At 34.1% G+C, this 13856-nt stretch overlaps 1 protein-coding gene across 1 annotated transcript; it reads right to left on the bottom strand.

The window, feature by feature from the left end:
- Positions 1 to 5297: 5297 nt before the first annotated feature.
- Positions 5298 to 12834, bottom strand: LOC114383626 (UDP-N-acetylglucosamine transporter UGNT1-like). The gene is made up of 10 exons (XM_028343333.1): positions 12474 to 12834; positions 12294 to 12370; positions 10527 to 10688; positions 10295 to 10428; positions 9206 to 9336; positions 9055 to 9099; positions 8861 to 8958; positions 7645 to 7752; positions 5855 to 5911; positions 5298 to 5762 (listed from the first exon to the last, which is right to left on the bottom strand). Exons 1-10 carry the CDS (start codon positions 12622 to 12624, stop codon positions 5688 to 5690), a joined length of 1038 nt encoding a protein of 345 aa, XP_028199134.1. The 5' UTR covers positions 12625 to 12834; the 3' UTR covers positions 5298 to 5687.
- Positions 12835 to 13856: the final 1022 nt, after the last annotated feature.

Genomic DNA, 13856 nt, shown 5'->3' on the forward strand with positions numbered 1-13856 from the left:
TCCTCACCTGTCTCTCATCACTCTGAGTCAGCCTAGCCCATTGCCATCCGAAAAGGTACTCGATCCACTCGCAACCCTCATCTTATTTATAATTTTTTGAGTTACCATCGCTTGTCTCCTTCATATTCTTCCTTTGTTTTCTCTTTATCCTCACACCATGTTCCTTCTAATGTTCATGAGGCACTTAGTCATCCTAGATGGCGACAGGCTATGATTGATGAAATGCAGGCCCTTGAAAATAATGGTACTTGGGAACTTGTTCCTTTTCCACCTGGCAAGAAGATTGTGGGTTGTAGATGGGTCAGTTAAATTTGGGCCTAATGGTGAGGTTGATCGGCTTAAGGCTTGATTGGTAGCTAAAGGCTATACTCAGATTTATGGCCTTGATTATTGTGACACCTTTTCTCCTGTGGCTAAAATCACCACTGTTCGTCTATTTCTTGCTATGGCAACCATGCGTCATTGGCCTCTTCATCAGCTTGACATTAAGAATGCTTTCCTCCATGGTGATCTTGAGGAGGAGATTTATATGGAGCAACCTCCTGGGTTTGTTGCTCAGGGGGAGTATGGTCTTGTTTGTAAGCTGCGTCGATCTTTCTATGGGTTGAAGCAATCCCCTCGGGCTTGGTTTGGTAAATTCAGTCATATTGTTCAACTTTTTGGGTTGAAACAAAGTGAGGCTGATCATTCTGTTTTTTATTGTCATTCATCCCCTGGGAAATGTGTTTATTTGATAGTATACGTTGATGACATGGAATGATGCTACTAAGATTGTTCAGCTAAAGGAGCACTTATTCAGTCATTTCCAGACCAAAGACCTGGGATATTTGAAATACTTTCTTGGTATTGAGGTGGCTCAGTCAGGAGATGGTGTTGTGATCTCTCAGAGGACGTATGCCCTTGACATTTTGGAGGAAACAGGCATGCAGAATTGTCGACCTGTTGATAGCCCTATGGATCCAAATTTGAAGCTCCTGGCAAATCAGAGTGAATTGTGTCCTGATCCTGAGAGATATAGAAGACTTGTGGGAAAACTCATTTATCTCACCATTACAAGACCTGATATTTCCTTTGTTGTTGGAGTGGTGAACCAATTTATGCAAAATCCTCGTGTTGATCATTGGAATGCTGTTATACGTATTCTTAGATACATTAAGAGAGCTCCAGGACAAGGATTACTTTATGAAGACAAAGGTAATACACAAGTATCTGGGTATTGTGATGCAGATTGGGCTGGTTATCCTATGGATAGGAGATCCACATCCGGATATTGTGTTTCCATTGGAGGGAATGCTATCTCTTGGAAGAGCAAGAACCAAACTGTTGTTGCCCGGTCCAGTGCAAAGGCTGAATATAGATCTATGGCCATGGCTACATGTGAACTTATGTGGATCAAACAACTACGAATTGAGATTCTGTGAAGTTGGGCAGATGAAGTTATATTGTGATAACCAAGCCGCTCTCCATATTGCTTCAAATCCAGTCTTTCATGAGAGAACCAAACACATAGAAATTGACTGTCATTTCATTCGGGAGAAGCTATTGTCCAAAGAAATTATCACTGAGTTCATTAGCTCTAATGATCAGCCAGCAGATATTTTGACTAAGTCGTTGCGAGGACCTAGGATTCAGTCTATTTGCTCCAAGCTTGGTGCATATGATCTATATGCTCCAGCTTGAGGGGGAGTGTTGAATATCTTTTAGGGTTTCTAAATTAGATTTGTATGCATCATTACTAAATATTTTTTCCTTGTTTTAGAAGTCAGCAGACATAGACTAGACTAGGCTGTCACATAGACTAGGCTAGGCTGTCTTTTCCCCCTTTCTCTCTCTTATGCTTTGTACTCTATAAATTGTAAGCTGAAATATGAATATGAAGAGTCATGTGAGTGAAATTTCCTCACACTTAAATTCAAGTGTAGTTATCTGTCGTGGTCTTCAAAGCTTAAATACTTTATCTTTTAGGCCTAACCCCAATTTCAATGCATTTATGGCTTGGCCAAGAGACCAGCCTTCTTCTAGAGGGGTGAACCCTTTTCTATGGAAATTGTGGTTGTACCAGAGGGAGGAACATGATGAGGAATAGGTTGAAGCATCAAAATGCAAGAGAGAAAGGTGTTGAGGGTGGTAATGATGCTGGAACAAAGAAGGAAGGATCTGGATGCACTAATGCTTTTTGGGACCATCTAACTGTGGAGTGTGGGGAGTAGTTGTGGACCCCATATTCTGACTTTTAACTTGATTTTTGTCATTTTATTGTTTTGTTATTGTTGCATTGTTAGTATGTTGAACTTGTTGTTGATGTTAGTGTTCGTACTGTTAGTGCATGTGTTTAATTTGGGTTATGTTTAGTTTGGTATTGTTTAAGTTAAAATTAGTTGTGGTTAGTTATGATTCTTGTTCTTGTTTCATTGAGTTGAGAAAATATTCATCCTTCCTTTATTCTTCCATGCTGTGAAAACTTTGGGATTGTGGATTTTGGATTGATTTGAAGCATGTGATTGAATTCTTGGTTAGTATAGCTTGGATACTCTTGTGAAATTCAAAGTGTTCAATGAGTGTGGCATGAAGTTGTTGTTGCTTGTGAATACTTTAGACCTTAAAGAGGGATGAATGTGTTTCTTGGACTGAGTTGATATATTTGTGAGTTCCACCATTGGAGTTAATACATTGGTTTTACTTGATTCTTTCTTTTGACTATCTTGCACACATGTTGGATATGATTAAGGCATGTTTTTGTTTATAAGCCACCAAGCCTAAAAGCCAAATCTTTCTTGATTAGTCCACTACACCCCTTTGATTCTAAATATGAAAATTTTTTTTTCTTGAATCCCCAAAAAGAGAAAACACAAATGACTTTCCTCGCCATTAGGATAGGAGAGCAATTGTTGAATGAATGGGGATTTCATTTAAGTTTGGGGGGGGGGGGGGGGTTGATTATATGCAATGTGGGTTATGTTTTATGAAGTTTCAGCTCATGTGTTTACATGTGTAAGGGATTGTCACTCAACATATTTCTCTCTTCTCTTCAAAAGGCAATAAATTTTAAAAAAAATAGAAAAATAAAAATAAAAAATATGTTGAGAAGAAAAGAACAAGAAAAAGAGGATAAAGAAATATCAAGCAAACTTCATGGTGACAAGTGCTTAAACTGTTGGTTGATCATAATTTTGGGTGTTAATTCTTTTTGGGTTTTTCTTTTGTTTAAGAAAGAGAAAGAGAGATAAAAGATTTGATGCAATTCAGGATATAATTGCTCTCTTAGCCTCTTGGTGCTTTGTTGTGATCTAGAAAAACCATGTTTTCTTTGGTGCCCAGCCACATTACAAGCTTTAAAAGTCCTTAGTGATTGAATTGTGTGTGCTTGAATTTTGTTGAAATTGCGAAGTATAGCAAAATTGAATGGTGCAATCCCAATGTGTGATTAAGAGACAAACACTTGAATGCACTTGTGAGTGAGTGAAACACTTGATTAGTGAGGAGTGTGTTCTTCTTGCATCAATGATGAATTGCCATGCTTGTTGTTCTCCTTGAATTTTGAGCTTGTGTATCCTTGCTATGGTCTCCTAAAGAGGACATCCCTGTGAATAATTGAGTCCTTGTCCCATTCATTTTTTTTTATAGAAAATACATGTGTTGGATATGTTAGGATGGAATTGATCTCAACTCATGTCAATGTTTTAATCTTAGCACTAGTAGTTTTCATTTAACGATGTGTTTACTTTTGCTTGAGGACAAAAAAAGTTCTAAATTTGAGGGAGTTGATAATTGCCAAAAATACTTAACTGAGACATGTGAATTAGGAAATTATCTAATCTTTTCTCTTATTTAGAACTTTGTTTATGCCTTTTATCAATGACATCACTGAGAATAATTAAGTCCTTGTCCCATTCCTTTTTTATGACCTTGGTTCTGGACAATACAAGTGTTGGATATGTTAGGATGGAATTGATCTCAACTCATGTCAATATTTTAGTCTTAGCACTAGTAGTTTTCATTTAACAATGTGTTTACTTTTTCTTGAGGACAAAAAAATTTCTAAAGTTGGGGGAGTTAATAATTGCCAAAAATACTTAACTGAGACATGTGAATTTAGAAAATTATCTAATCTTTTCTCTTATTTAGGACTTTGTTTATGCCTTTTATGATGTAAGTTATTAAGTTGTAGTTTGTTCTCCTTAACTTGTTATTTTGTTAGATTTCACATGCTTATTGATGGACCATTTTGTAAGATTTTTGAATTGGATCGAATAACAATTTTTTGGAGCAAGGTTCATTGAAAGCTTGAAGTGAAAATTTCGGCTTACATGTGCTTAAGTTAGGATTGAAGGGCCCAAATTGACGTTCCTTTTTGGAGAAGATGAAAAAAAAAGTTGCAGAGGAAAATTAGCTTAAGCAAAACAACTTTGACTTAAATTGAATTTGGATAAAGTTGTAGAACTACCGTATCAATTTAAGCCCGAAGTTTTTGACTTGAGCAGACACTCACTAAAGTGTAGATTTTTTAGGTCTTTATAAATAGATTGTCTCATGCATTTTGGAGAAAAATAAGAAAATATCTAATTCTTAAAATAATATGATTTTTAATTCATTTTATATTATTGAAACAATCATATAATATTAAGTTAATAAGTTATTTTCTTAATATTTTAAGTTTTTAAACTCTCACATCTTATTTTTAAATATTTTTACTTAAAGGTATTTATGTCTTTTTTTTTTCTCTCATTTTCTTCCTAATCAAACAAGGAAATATTATATCTTTAATTTTTTCCTTCTATTTTCTTTCCTATCAAACAACTAAAAAATCATTTTATTTTCTATTTTCTTTTTCATTCCTTGTAATTCTTGACATGCTGATAAATCTCAACATCAACAAACTCAAATCCACGTGTTAAAGTAGCCAAGGATCAACATACAATAAACACTAAAGGATTTAAGTTAAACTTGCAAGAGCCTCTGGGTGTCCCCCACCAAAACAAAAACATCGATCCAGCTAACTATGAACTATTGAAAATTAGTCCTGTCTTGAATTATATATATATATATATATATATATATATATATAAACAGTCCGGACGTTGCCACATGTCAATGGCCGGAGAGTTTACATTATTTTTTTGTTTCTTTAATGCCTTTTATTTTTGTTTTTAAGAAATTTAAACATTTCATTCTATTATTTTTTCTCACTTTTTTTTTTTTTACTAAAAACCGTGTATAGGTTCCCATGCTAGTTTAGTAGTAAACTGAAACACTTCTATCATTTTAAATCAGTATTTTCAAACCAGAGGGGTGGGGAATAATGAAATGAATTGGTAGATTTAAATTTTCTGTCCACGATGAATTAGCTATCAAAATACAGTGCTTGTTAACAGTTACATCTTACAAGGATATGCATGAGATTCATCAAATGCAATGGGCGAACATACAAACTAGATCATTAGAAGTTTGATGTTTGAATACATTAAAGCCATGGCCATCCTTTCTCGTCTGATTCCCCAGAAACTGTTTGTATGTCAACTTGTATTAGCAAAACTTCCCGAAGTATAGATTAGTCGTCCACAAGTTCCCAAACCTTAGTTTGATTCAGATTCTTCTCCCCCTTCTCAAGGGATGCAGTGATGGGCAAAAGAATGAAGCAAATGGCACTCCCAAATTGAAAAAAGACTTCACTAGAGGACTTATACAAGTTATTTGCCAATGAGCTTGTAGTAGGCGTATAAACCAGATCCGGCAAAACCGAGAAATTGCCCAATTAAATTCCACTGAAATCACATAAAAATTATTAACATTCTGTCATCGGTAAAATATACTCAATCAAGAACAACAGAAAATCAGCAAGGACAAGAATACTCACAAAATCAAATGGTAGCCCACCAAAAATCATCCAGCCAAGGCCAATAGTAAATAGATCCTAGACATCAATACAGATTAATTAAAAAGCATAGTCATTTTTTTTATGGGCTAAAGCATAAACTAAAAGCTGCATAAAACAATCATGACTCTTGAGAAGCATAATAGAGCCCAAATTAGAGAGAAAGTAAAAAAGAATTATTAATACAGAAAGGGAAGTGAGCAGAGCTGAGAAAGTGAGGAAAGCACGAAGAAAATGTGCTCACGGGATCTCTATGCAGCAAAAGAGAACTCTCTCCTCATGGTTGATACCATGGGAATCTCTAATACAAAGTTGAAAAACACGGCAGAGCCCAAAATAGAGAGAAAGTAAAGAGAATTTGCGATAATGAAATGGAGTACAAATTACAAAATGAGCTATATTTTGGTTTATATACTGGGAGGAGGAGACTAACTAATATAACCATCATCTTAACTATTTCAACCAATCCAACTATCTCTAATAGTGACATGAATATGAAACAAATAAAATCAGAACATATAAAGGGGAAAAATGAGTGCACATCAGACTCAATGGCATTATCTGGAAAAGATATGTTCTTAATCCAACTAAAATCAATATATCATGTTATGTCAGCATGATGTCCTAATCAAATATTTTCAACTTCAATCAAATACCTTAAGCCTAATTGATCAGAAACAATTATCTGTAATAAAATATTAAGTTCTTTTTCTTTTTCCCAACTGTTCATGAGTCAAATATGAATTCGAGACAAGACAATTTCCCAAGAAGATCACCATATTAAGCTCATTCTTTTCCTTCCAAAATAAGCTTGCAAGCAAAATTTATGCCATTTTATGTAAATTCCCCCTATTCACTCGTCTGCATCAGTATCAACAAGCAAACTCAGTTAATTACACTTAGGGAACATTTGTTTCACAGATAATTTCTTTAGTCTCGGGAACTATTCCCATGTATATTATAAAAAATGTGTTTGGTTAACTATTAAAAATGGTTGGGAATATTTTTTATATGCCCAGGAAAATTTAAGACATGTGTTTGTTTGACTTTTTTTTCTTAGGAATATATATAATAATTACTAAAATATCATTGTAGCACACTTGGTGTATATGGAAACTGCCCTATAGCACCCTTGGAGCAAGAATTGTCTATTAAAAGAGGAGCATTGGAAAGAGAGCAAAAAAATATTGTGAGTAACATGCAACAAATTGGTGGTAAATGAAAGGAATGAAATTTGCGGGAATGAGAAAAATTATTATAGCACGTAAAGGAATGGAGCATTAAGAGGGTAGTAAAGAGGATATATGTGTATTTTTATTCACCAAGGGAGATTCCTATCCCATGGGAATAAATACTCCTACCCCCTCTGGCGGGATTAAATATTGGTTGAAGATGAGATAATAGCTTACCTAGGAATAAAATATACCCAGGGTTAATTATTTTATTACTTCATAACAAACACAGGAAAAAATTTTCTCCTCCTATATTCTAGGGACTAAAAATATTATCCATGAAACAAACGCCTCCCTTTGTCTTTCATGACACCAAAATTTACTACAAGATTCTCCCCAAATTAAAATAAAATAAATAGCCAAAAAAGAGTACTAATACAGCCATTTCTCCCCCATATATTGGTCAATTTTGTAAAAATTCCATTGCGCACAGAAAATTTCATACTATGCCATCATCCGCCTTATGGTATCATCACTGACAATCTGTAAATCATGGTGCACTATTCATGCAAGGTAAAACAATAAGCAAGGCATACATACCTTCAGATTACCACAAATTGTCTGTGTCACAGCTGAATTTAGTGTTGTGTTCAGAAAAATACAGTAATTCAAGAAGAATGCCAGCATGCAGGAAAAAAGCAAAATAACCTGCATAAGAAAAAAAATACAAAAATTACAACTTCTCATAATTTCAAATTAAGAGGAAACCAAGTTTAAAGCTTGGTGCAGATTGATGATATAGACAGAAGGCAATTGCTTCTGTGAACAAAAATGCAGACCATTAAATTGCAAAAAAATGACTAACTTCACACAATTCTCACCCCATCCAATCAAATAAATTAAAGGAAGACCCAGACAGACATGGAATGATGGAGCATTGACAATATTCAGATAATTGTCAAAACAGAACATTAATATAACTTTTGGATGAGATATATCCCATAAGTTCATCAGACATACTTCAATTTTTTTGGGGTGTGGTGGTGTTGGGAGGGGGGGTTACATTGGAGGTGCATGCACATTGAAAACTGGAAGGAGATAGCCTAGTGGACGATCAATCCTTAAACATCAACATCAAACACAATTGGGCCAGTGCCAGTTGAAAAAAGAAATTATATGGCTTTTTTGGAAGAAAAAAAATTGAAAAATCAAATGGAATAATCCAATTGCAAATACTGATAAACTAAAACAGATATAACATATTTATTGTATTATATTATTATATTCTACGATTTCAAAATTGGACCAATCATTGAAACAATATAAGGAGAGTTTTAAAAGTTTGAGGTTCAGCCCAGGGCGTCCATATCCATATATACAAATAAAACAATATGAAATAAAAATATAATATACATATGTTAAATAAAATCATGGAGAAAAACATTGAAATATATTTCTTGAATAATTAAACTAATTTATCACATGAACAAATATTAAACTAAAGTACTATATTAATAATGACCTTTTTTTTAACGTATATTAAAAGCCAAAAAGAGGAAAATATACACACGTTTCCTCCTTACTCTTCAATTCCTCTATTTGACGGAATACATCCCTGTCTCATCTAACAAACTCATCTCCCCTAAATCACCCTCTCGGGCCTTTTGTCACTGGGTTTAAATGAATCCTAGTCTGCTAGATTAGTTGGGTCAGGATTCCTTTCAAAATATACTATATTTCTTTTGGCAAGTAACCAAAGAAGGTCCAACAATGATTAGTGAATTATTGAAGGAGAAAGGCTAAAAGCAGAACATACTATAAAACCAGGTGAGAAGAGATGTGGAAAATTGATTGTTGTCATCAAGTCACCACGAACAAATGTCCAGATGAGCAAAACAGGCCCACATATAATACCTATAATAAAATAGAAAAGTATTTCAAATAAGATATTCTGTTACAATAAAAAGGGTAAGAAAGTTTAACAGGCCATTGTACAATATATAAGCTTACCATTGCACCACATTAGGCCAAAGCTATTAAGACCACTAGTTTTCCCTGATAAAAAGACATGATACCATACAAATAAGAAAATGCAGGCTGGGAAGAAAATAAGGTATAAAATTTCACTTTATGTGAGAGACTAGAAGTATAGGAATACAACCAATGCGGGCTATGGTTGCAAGATATATTGCTGTGGCGATGTTTGACATGAAAACAACAGCATAGCCATAACCATCAAAAGATAAATCCCGTGCTCCAGCAACAAACGCACCAAAGACAATCAAGCCAACACTGATAACATCCTTATAAATTTCAGTTAAATGAAGGATCAGGCAGATGCTCATTCAAATAACAATTTGAACTTTAACTTCATTCTGTTATGTATGAAAAGGGGGAAATAACCAAAAGAACAGCAACACAGTTATGCTTAATGCAAATGCATATCATCTTTTTTTAAGAAAAATGTTAATGCAAGGGGCAGTAACGGATCTAAAAATTTAAGTTGTGGGAGCAATATTTATATATTTAAATTTATTTATATATTATATATGATAATTTTTTATTTTCATATATAATAAATAAATAATTTATAAAATTTAAATCACTTTTATAATTAAAAATTATAATAAATAAACATATTTAAATATATAAATTAGATTTTAGATTTATAACGAACAATTTAAAGTTTGATAAAGATTATTTTTTATTATTGATTTTTTTTTCAAGTTATTAAAATTTAATTTTAAAAAAGTGATAAAAGGGAATAGAGTGAAAGGTTTAGACGACTAAAAAATTCAAGTATAAGGATAAAGACAAAAAAATATATAGATTGAAATGATTAAGAGATATTTTTTTTGTTAATTGTATGATAGTGTGTAAAATGCACATTAAAAAAATATTAAAAATATCTAATTAAGATAGTCAAAATAATAAAACTATAAATAGTTTGTGGGGTCAATATTCATATTACAAATTATTTTTTACTATACTTCTAATTATGTAAACAATTTATAGTTATACATACATGTTATTATATTTACAAATGTTAAAATTTTAGTGGGGGCAGATGCCCCCACACTGCCTACCATGGATCTGTCATTGCTGGGGGGGTATCTGACATAACTTAATTTCCAATGTACCAAATACAGATAGCATATACTAAGTCTAAGTGTAATGCACAACATGTCCCAATAAGTCTAAGCATACAGCAGAGCAGATTATATTATGCAATGGAGAAAAGGCAATTTACCTGAAAATAACAGAAGGTGTATATCTTTGCCCCACCAGAACAAACTCTACAAGCATTGTAAATACCACTGTGGTCCTCCTAAGAGTTGTGTACATTGGAACATTTACTCCACGAACAGACTCCATGGTGACTAGCTAAGAAGAAGTACAGGGGTGAATAAAAAAATGATAAACAAAAAATTATTAAGTATTTGTCCTCTTTTTCAGGGTGGAAGGGGAAAAGAAGGGCATACCATGTAAAATAAATAAGCTCCTGACAGAGGAAGAGTGTGCTTCAAAGTCTTCAATGATACAAATTTGGATGAGTTCTCAGATATATGTAAGGGTTCGCCTGTTGAGAAAGAAATCATCCTCCAGCATCTCAATAAATAGAGAAAGCAACACGAACATACCATCTGCAGAAAAACAAGAATAGAAGATTGTTTAAATTGTGAAATGAATCAAGTGGATCTTCACAACAATAGATTGGCAATTGTAAGGCCTTAGTGGCCAATAGAAGGTTAGACACTGCCTGACATCCTAAAATTTTAGATTCAATACAATTCTCTCTCTTCTACTCTTCTCCAATGCATGCAATAAAAACTCTTGCTTTCTTGCATTATTGCTTCAAATAAGTTTATTAACCCCTAATAAATTATTTTGAAAAACTTAACTCTTAAAATATAGAGACTTTGCTAAACGTATGGAGCATCAAAGTGTTAATTGAGTATCAAAGAAGGAAGAGAATGTAGAGCAGCAGATCAATAGAAAAAAATAAACATAAAAAATCAATAAAGCAAGTTTGGAGCAGAACTACTAATTTAGATAGCATTCCATCCTCTATGACAAAGAAAATATGGACTGTTAATATAAATCAATCAAGCATGACAACAATGTGGATCATGAAGTTCGTTTACATACAATTTTTCTGCAAGAGATCCCTAAAATTTCTAATTGAACACAAACCAGTGGCATGTCAAGTCTAGACTCATAATAATCACCAGAACAACAAAATCATGGATACTGTACTGGATACATCCATTAAAGGTACTTACTAGATACACATGGATATTTAAATACTTGTTTTCTTCTTTCTCTTCTTTCAATTTTCACTAACAAAATATATTCACACGTCTTTGTCAAGTCAATAATTACAATGAGCCAATAACACTCACGTACAAGCCATTCCAACTTCCAAGCAAAACCATTAAGTTTTGTTACAAAGTTGTCCAGTATGGTAAGTAGGTAACTAAGCAAACAGAATGCTACTCTACCCCTTAAAATCTTGTGCTCTCTTTAGGTATCTTTGATTTCTTCATATAATAATATAATATATGGAGTTTCATTGGAAACTTGGAGTTAAAACCTTATGAAATAGTATTTATTTCATGACTCATTTGCTACACATGTCATTGCACTTGCATACAATCAAGGTATCAAAAAACGATATGTGACTACAATTTCAATTGCAACATCAAGATTTTTGTGGTGTCTGTAACTGCAACAACAGCAACTGAAATTTAAAACCTTGCATATAATATATCCTCCCGTACCTTATATTTTAAAAGTTTCGTCATAATACAGACATTAACCCATAGTATTTTTTGTTTTCACCTAGGATATCCCTCAAAAAATAATTGGAGACTAAGTTTTTTTTAGGCATAGAAAAGTGGGTTTTGCCTATCCTAACAAAGTATTCACCATATGCATGGCCATGAATCAAACCTTTCGCAACATGCTTAAGGAACTTAGCTAGTAGCTATCTACCAACTGTATTGGACCTTGTTCGTAACATGAACCAATTCTAGATTATAAGTGAAAATTATTGGTAAGCATATATCCATGCAATTTACAGTCCATGCCATCACCTCACCGATAAACTCAAATTTTAGGGCATAGAATATATTAATACAATTCTCTTAAGTCTCAATAATTTGGAGAACTATTACCAATTACCAATATATAACAAACGAAAAACTATAACATGTATAAAAAAAATTACGAAGATTTAAGTATAAAACCTGAAGAAGTGTGATGACATTAGCGGACGGAAAGTTATAAGACGAAAGCGCTGCTTTATTGAACATCACCAACAGAACTACATAAAAAAAAGGAAGATACAGCTAATTTATTAAGTAATTGAAAATTAAAAATTTGACGATGAAAGAACTTTGCGTAACTGAGAGAAGAGGAGAGGTTACCGGCGCAGGACATGTAGGAGACGGCGGCGAAGGCTCCGCGTTTGGTCATGGCGGAACCTTTGAAGAGCTTGTTGTCGGCGTCTTGGGTCTTGGGAGGATCGGACACCGGGAGCATCAGATTCTCCGACGAATTCGACAGTCTTAGAGACATGGAGAAGGCGAAATTTAAGAGAGGGAAAGGGTTCGGTTTGGGTTTTTGGTTTTGGTTTTGCGATTTGGTTGGAATTTGAAGGAGAATTCGAGGAAGTAAAAACCAAAGAAGGGGAAAGAGAGAGGTTAGAGTCAATCAGACACAGACGAGACGCCGCCACTTGCGAATCCGAACTCCTCAACTTGACAACTCGTCAACTCCGATGTCTCAAACTGGCTCCACCAATATATATAATCTGAAATATAATTTATTTTTAAAAAATTATCTAACATTCTTTTTGTCCCTTAGATATTAAATCCGTTGAGTGATGACGTGATAGGAGTGTCACGTCGTCATGCCTAGTCACTAACCACATAAGTACAAGCATCTACGTCATTTGTTGCGGTCGCCACTACTATCTTGGTTCTCAGTTGCACCACGTAGTCGAGCTTCATCTCCCTGGTGTTGCTCTCTTTGACGTCCTGCATCAATCTGGTTTCCTCCCTTCAGATCTGGCCTCCTACGTCAATTTCTACAACCTCGCAACTTGCTCAACAACTAATTCAACATCTCCGACAACCTCATCAACGGCTTTGTCCCTCTTCATAGTGCCAAGAATACCAGCGCCTTCGACATTGCTACTATCAAACATCATGAGACAGAGTCCAAGGTTCTTGTCGACAAGGGGGTCTCCGATGTCAAGAACGATGTAGGTCATGCCAATGGAAACTTTGTGGTCACTGTTGTGGCGGAGGGGAATGGTGGTAACAAGGCGGCGACAGCGAAGGCGAAGTTCCTCTCTTTGAGTTGCTCGATCATCGCCGCCTCCTACACCACCATAGACGTCATTGCCTCTCTCTTTTTTTTTTGCTTTCATTTTTTTAAATTAAAAAAAAAAAAAACAATGATGTGGAGGTCTGTGTTTACATGATTAGTGATTAGGTGTGATGACGTGACACTTCATCCGTCACATTATCACTTAATGGATGCACGGTAGATACTAAAATGAAACGTAAATTTTTTTTAGATATTTGAGGGGGAAAAATGAATGTTAGGTAATTTTTTCAAAGCGAGCTATATTCTAGGTATGAAAAACTTAATTAAGCCTTTTTTTAGTTATGCTTTTATACTTTTTTTTTGTATTTGGTTAAAAGAAAAATCAAAATTTTTTTTTTGACCAGCCTCAAATAATCTTTTAGACTTTAGTGTCTATGAAATAAGAAGTTTTTTGTTTTAGTATTTGATGTCAAGTG

This window comes from Glycine soja, chromosome 14 (genome assembly GCF_004193775.1).
Source record: "Glycine soja cultivar W05 chromosome 14, ASM419377v2, whole genome shotgun sequence".
In the NCBI taxonomy this organism is placed as follows: Eukaryota; Viridiplantae; Streptophyta; class Magnoliopsida; order Fabales; family Fabaceae; genus Glycine; species Glycine soja.